Here is a 12,650-nt window from a genome sequence, read left to right as displayed (position 1 = left end):
TCACCTAGTCTAACCCCCTCATTTTATAGTAAACACCGAGTGTGCTTGATTTATATTACATGCTGGTTTTCTTTGACCTTATTTCAAACTTCACTTTCAAAGCACCCATGGGCATATTTATAATCCTTTGGGTTTATGCTGCATGATATGTACGTTACTGGGCTGGTAAATCAGGAAGAGAAAAAATCTTCCCATTCTCTAACTTCAAGAGTTTCCACATCCTGAAGTGATGCAGTCTTTAACTCATCGGTTCTTAGGCCATGCTAGCTGCTATCCCAGGCTCACTAAAAGAAAAAAGATAGACTTCCTTCCCTCAAACAACCAATTGGGGTGAGGGAATATTGGAGAGGAACTCACCGAAAAGTCAGGAGCATGTGGACAATCTAAACGGCCTAACGACCACTTTCGCCTTGGAGGAAACTTTCTATTGTAAGACAATAATGATGTTCTCATTTCTTTAATACTTTGATGGCTTATGAGGCATTTTTCTCAGAAACAACCTTGTGAGTTGAGGGGGGTAAGGTGCGAATATTATTATCCATACATCAATAGATAAATAAATAGGTAGATTAAATGACTTGCTGAGGGCCTTAGAGCTGGTAAGTGGCGGGACAAGGACTCAAGTTCTAGGTCTTTTACCTCCAGGGATCAGGCTTTTTCCACTATATACCATCCAGCTAGATAGGAAAAAGGTGTAAAAATGTGATCCACACTCATTCCTAGGCTATCCTTTTGTATCTGTTTTTCCATTTGAGATGACTGCTTTTCAAAGCAATGATTCTTGAGTATCAGCATTTTACCAACTCCCATAGGCAGAACATCCTTATTTTAAAGCTTAAAAACTCTAAAAAATTGAGATCACTGATGTATCGTGCATATGTGTGAAAGAGAGGCATCCATTTGTGAGCCATCTGGAAATAAGCATGCTTTGCTTGTGTCCACAATACTTGCAGTCTAATGACTGTTTCCCACAGTAAGGGATCTTCGCATCCTATCAGGTGTTTATGCCTGGAGAAGTGATTAAGTTATGCTTACGTTCTTCCTGCCAAGGTTTTTTTTTTGTTTGGTTGTTTGGTTGGTTTTTAAATCTGATGGGGAAGAAAGGTTTGACCATCTGATCTGCTTAAGTCACAGGCAGTTTAATAACCACTAGTTTAAAAATAAAAACAACAGACAAAATTTACAAATTTGGTCTCTGATGGTTCACAGATTTTAACCTGAACAAAAAGTGGCAATGGGGATGGTTATGTGCCTTAGGGTTATTAGAACCATAAGTTTTTTGACATAGAAGAAACCCAAAAGGTCATCTAGCCTAACCCTCTCATTTTACAGATGAAGAAACTGAGGTTCAGAGGTTAAATGGCCTCGAGAAGGTCACACACAGCTAGTAAGAATGAAACAAAGTGAGATCTGGTTAACTTCTTAAGGGTCCAAAAGTCCCATTTAATTATTGTCAGACAAGTCATTTGGATGCCGTATATCGACTTTCAGGGAAATATAATTCTCTTTCTCATTCATTTTTAGTTCCTCCAGTGAGAGAATCGTAGATTCACATATTTTGTTTTTGTTTGTTTTAGAGTTAACAGTCACCTCCAAGGGATGTCCGAAGTGCTCTCTCCCGGGGTCTCAAATAATCTTTTAAGAGGTGGTTTCAACTAGTAGGGTTAGAGGGGACAGATGAGGATTTCTTTGTTTTGTCTTAAATCAGAACATTAGCCTTTAATACACACTGGGACAGCCAGTTTCACTGATTTAACTTTGTCCTTGACCAAGACTGCGACTCTGAAATGGAAACAGCAACATTGGATTGAAAACACCCCGTCAGGCAGGTGTCAGGCGGGTACGTAAGCAGATTGTCGTGGAGACGTCCCAGAACATGACAGGGCCGTAAAGGCGATCGGCTAATTCCTGCAGGCCTTTGGCCAGCCCCTGATTCAGGTGGCCTCTTGGGGTCAGGGCTTCCTAGGCTGAATAGCCCTGCAGAAACTCTTCCCACCGGCCGCCCTGAAAGATACCCGGCGTGACGGGCCTCCGGGTTCTTAGCTATGGCACGCGTCTCAGCTCTAGCCAGCGGCCCCAACGCAGCCATCACAGAGTGCCTTTCCTCAACTGCAGAGAGACAGATTTAAGTTGGAGGCTAGACTAGAAACCCAAAAGACCCTGTCTGAAGGCTCCCCTGTGTTTTAGCCCCTCTAAATGTGTCCAGAGAACAGCCGACCAGAGCTCAGAGGTTCCTCCTCCTGGACCCCTCAGCTGCCTCCCAGGCTCCACCTTTCAGGAAGCGGGAGGTATCTGGAGCCCAGGGGAGGGCCGCTGTTCCCCTGCTGCTTCCTCCACCTCATTCCTCCCTTCTGGCGCCCCTCCCCTCAGCACAGTTTCACAAGGCCCCTCGTCTGCTGCCGGACCAGGCCTGGCTGGGTCTCCGGTCAGGTCCGAGGCAGGCCTCCCCCGTCTGGGCTCACAGCTTGCTCCATTGGTGGATGTCCCATTTCAGACTAAAATGAGGGCCTGCCGAGTGTAGCGGCTTCAACAAAAAGTTATCCATTTCAGAACCTGCGCTGCCGCGCCTTCCCCTCCTGCGCCCGCGCACCGGGCGGCCGCTCCCTTGCCTGGCCGTGACTTGCCTCCCGCGTGGCTCTGACCTACTTGGTTGCCTTTTCTTACGTTTCACTGTGTGCCATGTTGCTCATGTGTGTTTTGAGTTTGGTCGGGAGGCGGGCGGCCTTTGATTATTTAATTTTGTTCCCGGTATTTTGTTTTCTTTGTGCCCTGGCTGTTTGTGGGTTTGCCTGGCTCGGTGGCCCCCTTGGCTGCATCCCATAGATCCCTGTTGCGCAGTCCTCTGTCATGGATGACATTGAGGTGTGGCTCAGTACGGACCTGGTGAGATTTTGACTTTTATATTTGTTGTCCTTCACCTCCCCTCTCTGAGAGCGGAACCTCCGATCGGAACAGGGACGGGCCTCTGTGGCCGTCGTCTGCCCGAGTCCCGTCAGTCCAGGGCAGGCTCCCCCTCCTGGTCTGGGGCTTTCTAGTCCGCCACTTGCCCCCCAGTCGGCCTCTGACTTGTAAGCGAGTTCATAGGGCCCTTTCTGCCAGGAGCTGTTGCCGTCATGGCAAAACCTAAAGTGATTAAGAACGTAGAGGGGGAGCGGTAGCTGGAAGGCTCAGCGGATGGAGAGCCAGGCCCAGGTTCCAATCTGGCCTCAGACTCTTCCCAGCTGGGTGACCCTGGGCAAGTCACTTAACCCCCATGGCCTAGCCCTCACCACTCTTCTGCCTCAGAACCAATACATAGTATTGATTCTAAGACGGAAGATGAGGGCTTAAAAAGACTTTTTTTTAAGAAAAAAAGAAAGCAATTACATCATAGACAAGATGAAGGGAAGACCTGATGGTGTTCCCGTTTCCTGAAGAATTATTCCACTATCTGGACTGCCCTTTCTTTTACATTATCAAACAGCTCCACCATAGAACTATCTGCACCACCTGTGCAAGAGCCAGATGCCAGAAGGCCCCACCTTTTGTGACCTTTAGCTTCCTTCCACTGGCAGATGACTGGCTGCCAGAGCCACACCGAGGCTCCCCTCTTACCCCCCGGACGTCTCCAGAGACTTTCCAAAGCAGCTTGTTGTCAAGTGAACCAAAACTTAAAACCTTCCCGGGAAAGTGAGAGATGGAGCGTCCCGACCGATCTGGGTGCTTCTTGCCTTCCAGTTACCTTTCCTCAAGCCCCTCACATGAGAGACTTTATGGCAGGGGAGACAGAAGGCTTGACAATGAGGTCCGGGGGAGTTTCTTAGTTGCCTCCACCCTGGGTTTATGCGCTCCAGGGTGGGTCCATGAGTGCCATGAAATCCTCAAAATGAAATCATTCTAATTAACTTTAATGAGAACTCTAATTAGAAAACAAAGTAGATCTCGAAGGGGAGAGTAGCATGGTAAGATCTGGCCAGCAGTAGGCCTATTTCACCATTTCAAAAAGGTTAAGAAACAGGAGCAATGAGGCTGCCCAGTGGATAGAGCACCAGGCCTTGGCGGGCTGGGGCTGGGGCTGGGTTCCAGTCTGGCCTCGCCCTTAGCACTCTCCTGTCCTAGAATTGTGCCTAAATCAGAAGGTGAGGGATTAAAAAGCACCCCCAGGAAGGACGTAGCTCTTCCTCTCCGCTCCTCTTTCTGGGACTCGGGCACAGTTAGACCACGCAGTGTCCGTCCTCTGTAGCTTGTGGTTCTGCCACTTCCTGGCCTCAGAGGCTGCCCCGGGCCCTCGTGGGGAGGTCACGTGATCCTGCCCCGCTTGGGGGTCACTTGTTGTAGGCTATCAAGTTTAGGGCAGCGACCTTCTGACCGCTTCCCCATTCTCCCTAGTTCTTGAGAATCGTTCTGGTTGTAAACATGCCAGCCATGCTGTTTCCAGGGACCAGGGAAGGCAGAGGAGAAGCTGAAGTGGAAAGTGTGAGGGCCAGAAACCGCGGGGACACTAACGCTTTCCTTGTCTTTGTTCCCACCGCAGAAAGGGGATGAGCCCGAGGAAGGCGTCACGAGCGAAGGTAAGCACCGACCGCGGGGCAAGAGGGAGCCGGGCTTCCTCTCCTCAAGGAGGGCCATTCTAGCAGACAGTAGGGGCTGGCGGTGCCAGATGTGGCCCAGGAGATGCCGCAGTGCTTCCTCTTCTCTCTGTAAGGAGCAGAGCCCCAAACAGCGACCCAGAAGCCCAGCGGCGCCCCCCGCTTCCCTTTGAGTCCCCCCCAATGGCTCCTCGAGCGAGCCTAGACCCAGCTCACAGCCATGGCGGAGGCTAGAGAGGAAGGCACACGTCCTGTCGGTGTGAATCCTGCCCTGGCCAGGCTTTTGGTTGTAATCGAGCCAAGCCAAAAGGAACTTTTAACAAATAACCCTTAATTTCTGTACAGGTGCTGACTCTAGGTCAGAAGCGCAAACAAGGTTAAGTGACTTGGCCAGGGCTGCCCAGCTAGGACGCCTCAGAGGTCGGACTTGAACCCAGATCCCCCAAATCCAGGGCCCATCCTACGTCCACTGAGCCCCCTAGCTGCCCCAAAAAGAAATATATTTTTGACAGTTGATTAGCTTGGAAATCATTTTTGTGACTTTTGCTTTCCTGGGCCCAGCTTTTTCTCCACTCCTTGAACCCCGTGGAGTAGCCTTTCATTTTTCTCTATTTAGTCCATAGAAGATAGCCTCCAGCAGGAGTTCAGCTCCCTCCTCCCTGCCCCCACCCCATTCACCCTGATTCCCACAGCCTAAGGAGGCCCTGCTTGAGGTGGCCTAAGGAAGAAACTGCCCTGAGGCAGGAGGCCCGGGTTCTAGTGCAGGCTCCCGCCTAATTCACTGTCACCTGTGGAGCCCTCTCTGGGCCTCTGGGTCCTTGTGGCTGGCTCTGACGTGCTTGAGGGCCTCCTCTCTCCTCTGCCCTGGGGTCCTCGGCAGCCTGTCCCCTCCCCAAGTGCCCCCACCCTTATTTAGCCAGCCCCGTTCACCAGGCACCCTGCCGAGGGCTAGAGGGGCTGGTGAAAATCCGTGGGGGGTGTAGTCAGGTGTTTGCAGCTCCTAGCAGGCGGGGGGCGCACCTGCACCCCCACGGAGGAGTGCTGACGGGCACAGAAAGGGAGGGATGCGAGACAGGAGGCAGAGGAGGGGGACCGGTCGTGGGCAGGACTAGGAAGAGATAAGATCAGTGTGGAGACTTGAGGTGGAGCCATGAATTCTCTAAGGTTTCTCCCTCGGCTTCTTCAGCCACCGGCAGCTCACAGGATTGTAGACTAGATAGGGCTCACTGAGCCCATTTCACAGATGAGGACATTCGCCTTGGACAGGTGAATTCTTTTCCCCGGGGTCCCTCAGTCAGTAAATGTCTGAAGTAAGAGCCAAAATCCGCTCTCCACGTCCACGTCCAGCACTCTCCCTCCTATGCCACACCCGCCCCGGGATGGTCTTGTGGCCTTCAAAAGGAGATGCTGTTGGGAAACCATGTGAAGTCTAGTTGCTTGTGAGGGAAAGTGAATGTCTGTTCATTTATCCTGTGGTAATTCTAATTCTCAAAATGATTTTGTGTTGCAGAATTTGACAAGTTTCTCGAAGAAAGAGCCAAAGCTGCTGAAATGGTCCCCAATCTACCCTCCCCCCCTGTGGAGGCACCAACACCACCCATAAATACATCTGGCAGAAAAAAACCAGAGCGTTCTGAGGACGCCCTCTTCGCCCTGTGATGCATTTTCTTGGTCTCCTTCCTTGTGCTGTGCAGAACGCTGCTGTCTGGTCACACTATACTCTCCTCGGTTGTGGCGAACTCTGACCCCTCACGTCCCCTCCTGTATCTGTCAACCTGATCCAGTCCCCAGTCAGTCCTACCCCCTCACTCACTAAAAAGGAAACATCACCTCTGGCCCCCATTTTATTTCCTCTAAGTCCACCCTCCAGTCTAGCTTGAACCACCTTTTCTTCTCTGGGCTGTGTGAACTTGGCTGCTGCTGCTGAAACCCACCCCTTCCCTCCCCCTGCTCCCACCGCCCCTTCCCAGCGGGTCCCTCCCCTCAGAATCATAAATGCATAAGCTCCCTTTTCTCGTGTTGGAAGCCATGTATGGCAGGGAAAGCTGCCCAGTGACTTGTCAAGGGAGTTTCCTATTCCCTTGCCTCGTAGCCAAATACTTAGCAGGAGAAAGCAGAGCATCCTTGGGCCCAGGACGAAGGCAAGGAGGGGAGCATGTGATTCTTGATGTTCCCATGAGCAGGCCCAAGTCATAAGACTCCTGCTCTAGAAAGCTGCCTTCCACTTCTCCCTTCTCTGTCCCCAGGGTTCCTGAATGGGAGCCACAATGAGTCTAACTCGGGACTTCGGAAGGTGCGTCACATCTCAGGAGGTTTTCCTTTCTTGGGTCTCTTCCTTTCACTGTGAGTTTTTCCAGGTTGGCTTCAAGAGACTAGTTGATGGTCTGATGACTTCCCTCATTTGGCTGCTCATCAGCCACACACATTAACTTGATGTGGTTTAAAAAACCTCAGGTTTGAGGTTTCTAGCACTTTAAAAAGTTTTGCATTATTTCCCAATATTCCAGCAAACTTTTCCTGTTAATCTGTTGTGGTTTTGGTCCCTCTGTGTCTCTCCTTTGCTGTGAGCCAATTGTTCCCTGGTGGATTCAAGTCTACCCACTTAGCCAGACAGAGCTTGAAATCTTTGACAAAGGGTGGCATTGCTCTTCTGAAGCAATAGGGGTTGCATGCTGTGCCCTCTGGTGGGAATACAGTTTCTGTATGGCCACCAGAAAATCTGGATAATGAAAGGAAAGTCAAAAGGAAGGAAGGAGATTAAATCACGCAGATATGGGTCACACAGCCGCTTGGCTCTCACGTAGGATTAAAACTCATCTTAAACAACCTCATAGGAAAGAGAAGTGGAGGATGTCACTCTTTGGTTGTCCCACCTCCTTGGCTCTCTTGCTTTTTTTTTAAAAAAGATTTTGCCCTAGGAATACTTGCTCCCTGACCACAGAAGTGTTTGATGTTTGTTAATGTATTGCAGAGGCTACTTTGGAATGTTTACGTGGTCGGCTTTGTACCTCTTCTGAAGGAAGGGCCATCTGAGCCCCACTTGTTGGCTCCTTTGGGCTCTGGATAACTATTTGCTACTTTAACACTAAGGCGCCTCTGCACTACTTTGGGCCCCTGCCCTGGCCCCATAGTTGTAAGCTTGGGTCTCCTCCATTGGACAAACTTGAAGTCAGCCTTCTGTGCCCTTGGCCTTTCTCTAGAGGGAAGTGCTTTTGGTGCACACGGTACCCTTCCACGCTTTGACTTCCTGCAAATGGCTCCAGATCTGCAGGATGATCTGCGAAGCTGACTAACAGACTGCCTGAGGGAAGGTGCCCAGCTGTCCAAGGAGGTGGCAGTCTCTTTGCCAGGGTTTGCAACCATCCATCCATCAGAGCTCATTTGCAGTCCTGGATGTCTGAGAGGTTTCCATTTAGGTCCTTCCTTCTTCCCCTGCCTGTCTGTCCAGAGCTGCCAGATGTTAACCTTGCTACTTGCACAGTAACTGGAAGGGAAACTGCTGCTGTAGCCAACAGAGTTGTGCTGTGACTTCTTTCTTCCAGGCATTGCCTACACTTGGCTCCCAATAGCTTACCCTTTGCCAGTTCTGGGAGAACTGACTTTCACCAGCTGGTGTACAACTACTTGACATGAGTTGGTCTGAATTTGCTTCATTTAGGCCTGTTGAGTCAGATGCCGAAATCTGCAGAAATCCTCATGAATCTCTGGCCCGGAGTACCATCTGATGTTTGCAGCAGGCTCAATTCAGCTTCCATTATTGTGCATGTCATGGCCAGCCTAGACCTCCCTGTGGCCCAGGGCAATGGCATGTGCAAAGTCAAAGGAGTTTCAAGTGGGGAACGTGGCTCAGAGCCATACTGTTGGCTGGCAGAGAGAAGAGCCGATTGATTTTCTTCCTTCAGGAAAGAAAGGATGTGTTGGAATCAGGGACCAGATTTTGCAGAGACATGACCTGGCAGCTCCGATGCTGGGAGAGGCAGACTATCATTGTTGTGGCTGAGCCAGAATCCAGATTTAGCTCCGGCTGCTTCTCGTGGTGAACAACCAGAGACACTAGTTATCTGTGACCTGAATCAGGGCTGCCCCTTCAGGTTTTTGAGAGTCAGCGAGTGCGCCCAAGCCGGAGCAGAGAGAGCTGGTGGCCTGAGAGGCTGAAAGGAACTCCATTGGCTAAATAAAGCCACATCCACTCTGAGGACACCCAAAGGGCTTCCTTAGGGAACTTCCCGGCAGCTTTAAGCTGCTTCTAATCTTCTCCCTTGGGCGACTGTTTTCTGTTCCTTCTCCTAAGATCCTCTCTATTGTCTGTCACTCCCATTGTCATGGTTCCCTCCCTAGCCTGGATCTTCTTGCCTTCTCACTTCCTCCCTCATTTTCCCTCTCTTTTGGCTTTTTCAACCAGTGTCCTGCAGTGCCCTTCGAGCCCCGGGTGAGCTGGGGGTGGGGGATGCTCTGTGCCTCCTGCCCGCTTCTCTCACAGAGATTGCGATGCAATAGCTCACGTATATCTGTGGACCAGAACTGGCCACGATGCCTTAATGTCTTTTCTGCCCCACCACCTACTCCTCTCCTTTTACCCTGTGGACAGCCTCTGAGCTCTTACAGCTCCCTTCAAGGAATCCATCTTGGCAAGCCGCCGATGATACTTCTGAAGCCCTTTTCCTTGTCCCGAGGGAAGGCGCCTCGGGCACAGCTTCTGTGCACAGACCCCCAGCTGTGGAAAGCCAATGGCCAGCCCGAGGGGATCCCCCGTCTGTATGTCTGTATGGGGACGTCTTAGGGAGCTTAGTCAGACCCTGAGGGAGGAAGCCCTGCAGTGGCCAGGTCAGCTGATCTGCTCCTCACGTGCCCGGGGACAGCGTCTGCGCATGCGCCATGGTGGAGAAGATGAAGTCGGAGCAGTGGCCGTGGGGGTACCTACCGGCCTCGCTAGCAGCTGACTCGCCGTGGAGCCGCGCTCCGCACCGCTTCATGAAAGAGCCCAGAGATGTTCTAGATCAGGCCCCTCGCCATCCTTTAGTCCGGGCTTTAGCCACTCAGAGGGAGGAAGGATGTTCCCGGCAGAGACGCCAGTGTGCACGCACTAGGTAGACTATGTGGATTCGCATCTGGACCATTCTCTGGGCTCATCCATCGCAGCCAGGCAGCAGCAGCAGCGGCTTCGAGATGCTTTAGTTGGCCATGGATGGTGGAGAAGGGTCCCGTCGATTGGCGGCCCTGGGTCCAGGAGCTCCCCGCCTCCCCTCCCCCTTTGCCTCTCCAGTTTGTCCCTCCATCCCAGATGTCCACAGTCCGGTGGCCTTCGGTGGCTCTACAGTCCGAAGCGGCCCCAGTCAGCTCTGGCCGTGACTGTTTATGTATGCTAATCATACTGGAAGAGTGTCCTGTATCAGGACCCCATTTGGGCTCTGGCTCATGCCCTAGCAGCCAAGAAGTGCTCAGAGGAACTAAGAAGCTCCCTTTCTTCAGTGTCCAGTCAAGAAGCCATAGAAGAGCCGCCGCTGGCCCTTGGGGCCGGGTTCTTGCCCTGCCTCTCGGGGTGGCCCACAAACCCGGGCCAGCAGAGCGAGCAGGCCTGAGGACGGAAGCGAATTGCCAAGGAGGGGGATCACTAAAGTAGGAAGTGTCTCTGGAGATGTTCGAAATCACAGATATAGTATGTACTTAATTACACTCAATTATTGTTGGAATTCCTTGTGAGCACTAATTATACCTGATTATAGGTTAAAATATTTATTTTGTCAAAATATTTTCTTTGGGCTGTGTTTAACCTTTCCCTGTTCATTGTGTGCTGAGATGTGGAAATGAATCATTTGCTTAACTTTGGGGGGATGCTGGTAAGGAGGGGGTACAGCACCTTTGGCCAGAACAATGGCCCTGTGGGGATATGTCAGGACATTTAACCCACCAACTGGTCCAAGGATAGGGAAGCGAGAGTGAAAGGGGTGCTTTTGATATGGGCACAAAATACTTCTTGCAGTGAAGGGAATGTGGCCTCGTCCTAGGCCAGGGAGGAATCCTGTAGGGTTCCACGTCCTCTCCCTTGGTTCCTTCCCCGCACCTGCCGGTCCCACCGCCCCTGGTTACCTTCCTGGTTAGGCAAGACCAAGAGCTCTCTGAGGCCCGAGCTTACAACCAAGGTGTGGCAATGGCTCACTTGTTTTCCTTCTGCCGGACAAGGCCCAGGCATTCTCCCTGTGGTGGAACCCCCACTGCAATCTCTGCGCCACCCCCCAACAGGAGCCTTCTTAACCATACACATTGAGCAGAGGTGGTCAGTTGCCAAAACACTAGGTGAGAACCTGCTTTTCCTTGTCCTCTCCCCAATTCTGAGTGGGGTCCAGAACCCAGGCCCTGAGCCTCCGAGTGGGGATGGCGGCCTGGCTCTTGGGCAGGCTGTTCTTTTGTTCCTTTCAGGGAGAGGGAAAGCTGGTTCAGCTTGAGCGGTCTGTGATAAGTGCCCTAAATAAAGCTTAGGACCTTCTTTTTCCTGGAAACACTGATTCAGCAGACAAGTGCTCGTCCTCCTCCTCTTCTCCCCTCCCCCAGACCTTCTCCAGAACATTTAAGTAACCCTTTGATTGCTGAAGAAAATCCTTGGGCCCATCCCATGATTCAGTAAGGACCATAACTAGCCTGGGAGCTCCCTCTAAGAGCCTGCTCTTGGGACATCCATCTTGCAATCGGAATCGTACCTTGTCTGCTTTTATTCATAGTGCTTCCTCTCCTATTTGGGCAGGCTTTACCAGATGGCCTCTTCCCCACCATGTTGATCCTGCCCCATCTAAGAGGAGGTGTTTTCACCTTCCCATCTGCACAAAGCAATAGCAAATATTTTCTTCTTCACATGTATTAACCTTAAAAATTCATTCTGCTCGTACCTGGTTCATTGCATCATCACCCCCCCACACCCCGACTCTTAATATTTTCTGATTACAGCCTGGGACTCCATCTTTCTCCTCCTCCCTCTCCCCCACTTGCCCGGACTTCCTTGGCCCTTCAGTCTTAGGAGCAGCAGCTCTCCTCCTGTCTGTCAAAGTACACTGAGCTGTTGTTAGCAACACTACTTCTCATGTAACCCCATATAATAGCAGCTTTCCTCTGTGTATTAAACTAGGCTTTCCAGATGAATACGGGGGGAGGGTCAGAATATTTATTTCCAGAAGCTGGTGGGTCATTTGGGAGGGTTTACGGGATGGGGGCTTGCGAGGGGGAATGTATCTGTTCAAAGGAAGAATTGGGTCAAGATGATTGTCGGATTGCACAACACAGCCGGTTTTCATGTTGCCGCTGTGTGTTCCCATAAACAGATGATGTTGGGTGTAACTTGTGTATGGCTAATGGTGATACCATTGTATTAAAATGCTACCATTTGATCTTATTCCAGCTGCCATCTCCTGAGTTTGGGTTTTTGCATGTGAAATATTCCAATAAAAACAACAACAAAACTTTCTAGTGTACGGAGCAGGATGCGTCCCCTGTGTGTTCCCCAGCCCTCATCCTCTCCTCATTTGATGTTTCAGGCTCTCAACAAGCAAACTGGGACTTTCTCCATTTCCCCTGGGCCTGGTGTCTGCCTTCTTTCATCCAGGAATCCCCAGCACATAGTCGATGTCCAGTCAATCTTTATTATAACTTGGGAGTGAAACAACCTCTTTGTCCTCCAGCACGAGCATCCTGGGCTCACTCGGAACCCCCAACATAGTGTCAGATTTGAACTGGCTGCTTGTTAAGTCATCAAGTTTTTTAACAGCTTCCCAGAAGCAAGAGGTGTATGATCTTGGGTAAATCATTTCACTAATCTACTGAAGTGGGAGCTGAATACAGGTTTCTAACGTGCTTTTTCCGCTCCAGAATTCAGAATTGTCAGGGAGCCCAAGAGGGCTGAGATGGGTAGGCATCTGTAAATCCTATTAATCGGTTCTTTAGCTCCTCAAGTTATGGCTACTCCCAAAAACTCCTTCCAGAACTCGCCCTTTGAAAGGAAACTTTTTGGGTCCCCAACCTAGCATGGGATCTGTGCCTCAGAGCACTTCCACAACTAATCCCCAACAACCAACATTGCATCACATCCAAGAAAAA

At 50.8% G+C, this 12,650-nt stretch overlaps 1 protein-coding gene across 10 annotated transcripts in view; it reads left to right on the top strand.

Annotated features, from left to right (window-relative positions):
* Positions 1-12,016, top strand: part of TOM1L2 (target of myb1 like 2 membrane trafficking protein) — a 199,673-nt gene extending 187,657 nt beyond the window's left edge. For 8 of the 10 annotated variants that reach the window (XM_056804492.1, XM_056804495.1, XM_056804488.1 and 5 more), the window contains 3 exons: positions 2,824-2,883; positions 4,514-4,550; positions 6,079-12,016. In XM_056804492.1, coding sequence (XP_056660470.1) covers positions 2,824-2,883; positions 4,514-4,550; positions 6,079-6,227 — 246 coding nt within the window. In that variant the 3' untranslated portion in view covers positions 6,228-12,016. The remainder of the gene's footprint in view (positions 1-2,823; positions 2,884-4,513; positions 4,551-6,078) is intronic. The other 2 variants (XM_056804496.1, XM_056804489.1) reach the window with 1 other exon arrangement.
* Positions 12,017-12,650: the final 634 nt, after the last annotated feature.

Source organism: Monodelphis domestica, chromosome 7 (genome assembly GCF_027887165.1).
Source record: "Monodelphis domestica isolate mMonDom1 chromosome 7, mMonDom1.pri, whole genome shotgun sequence".
NCBI lineage: Eukaryota > Metazoa > Chordata > Mammalia > Didelphimorphia > Didelphidae > Monodelphis > Monodelphis domestica.
The sequence above is the reverse complement of the archived record's forward strand: the minus strand, read 5'-3'. Positions and strand labels throughout refer to the sequence as shown.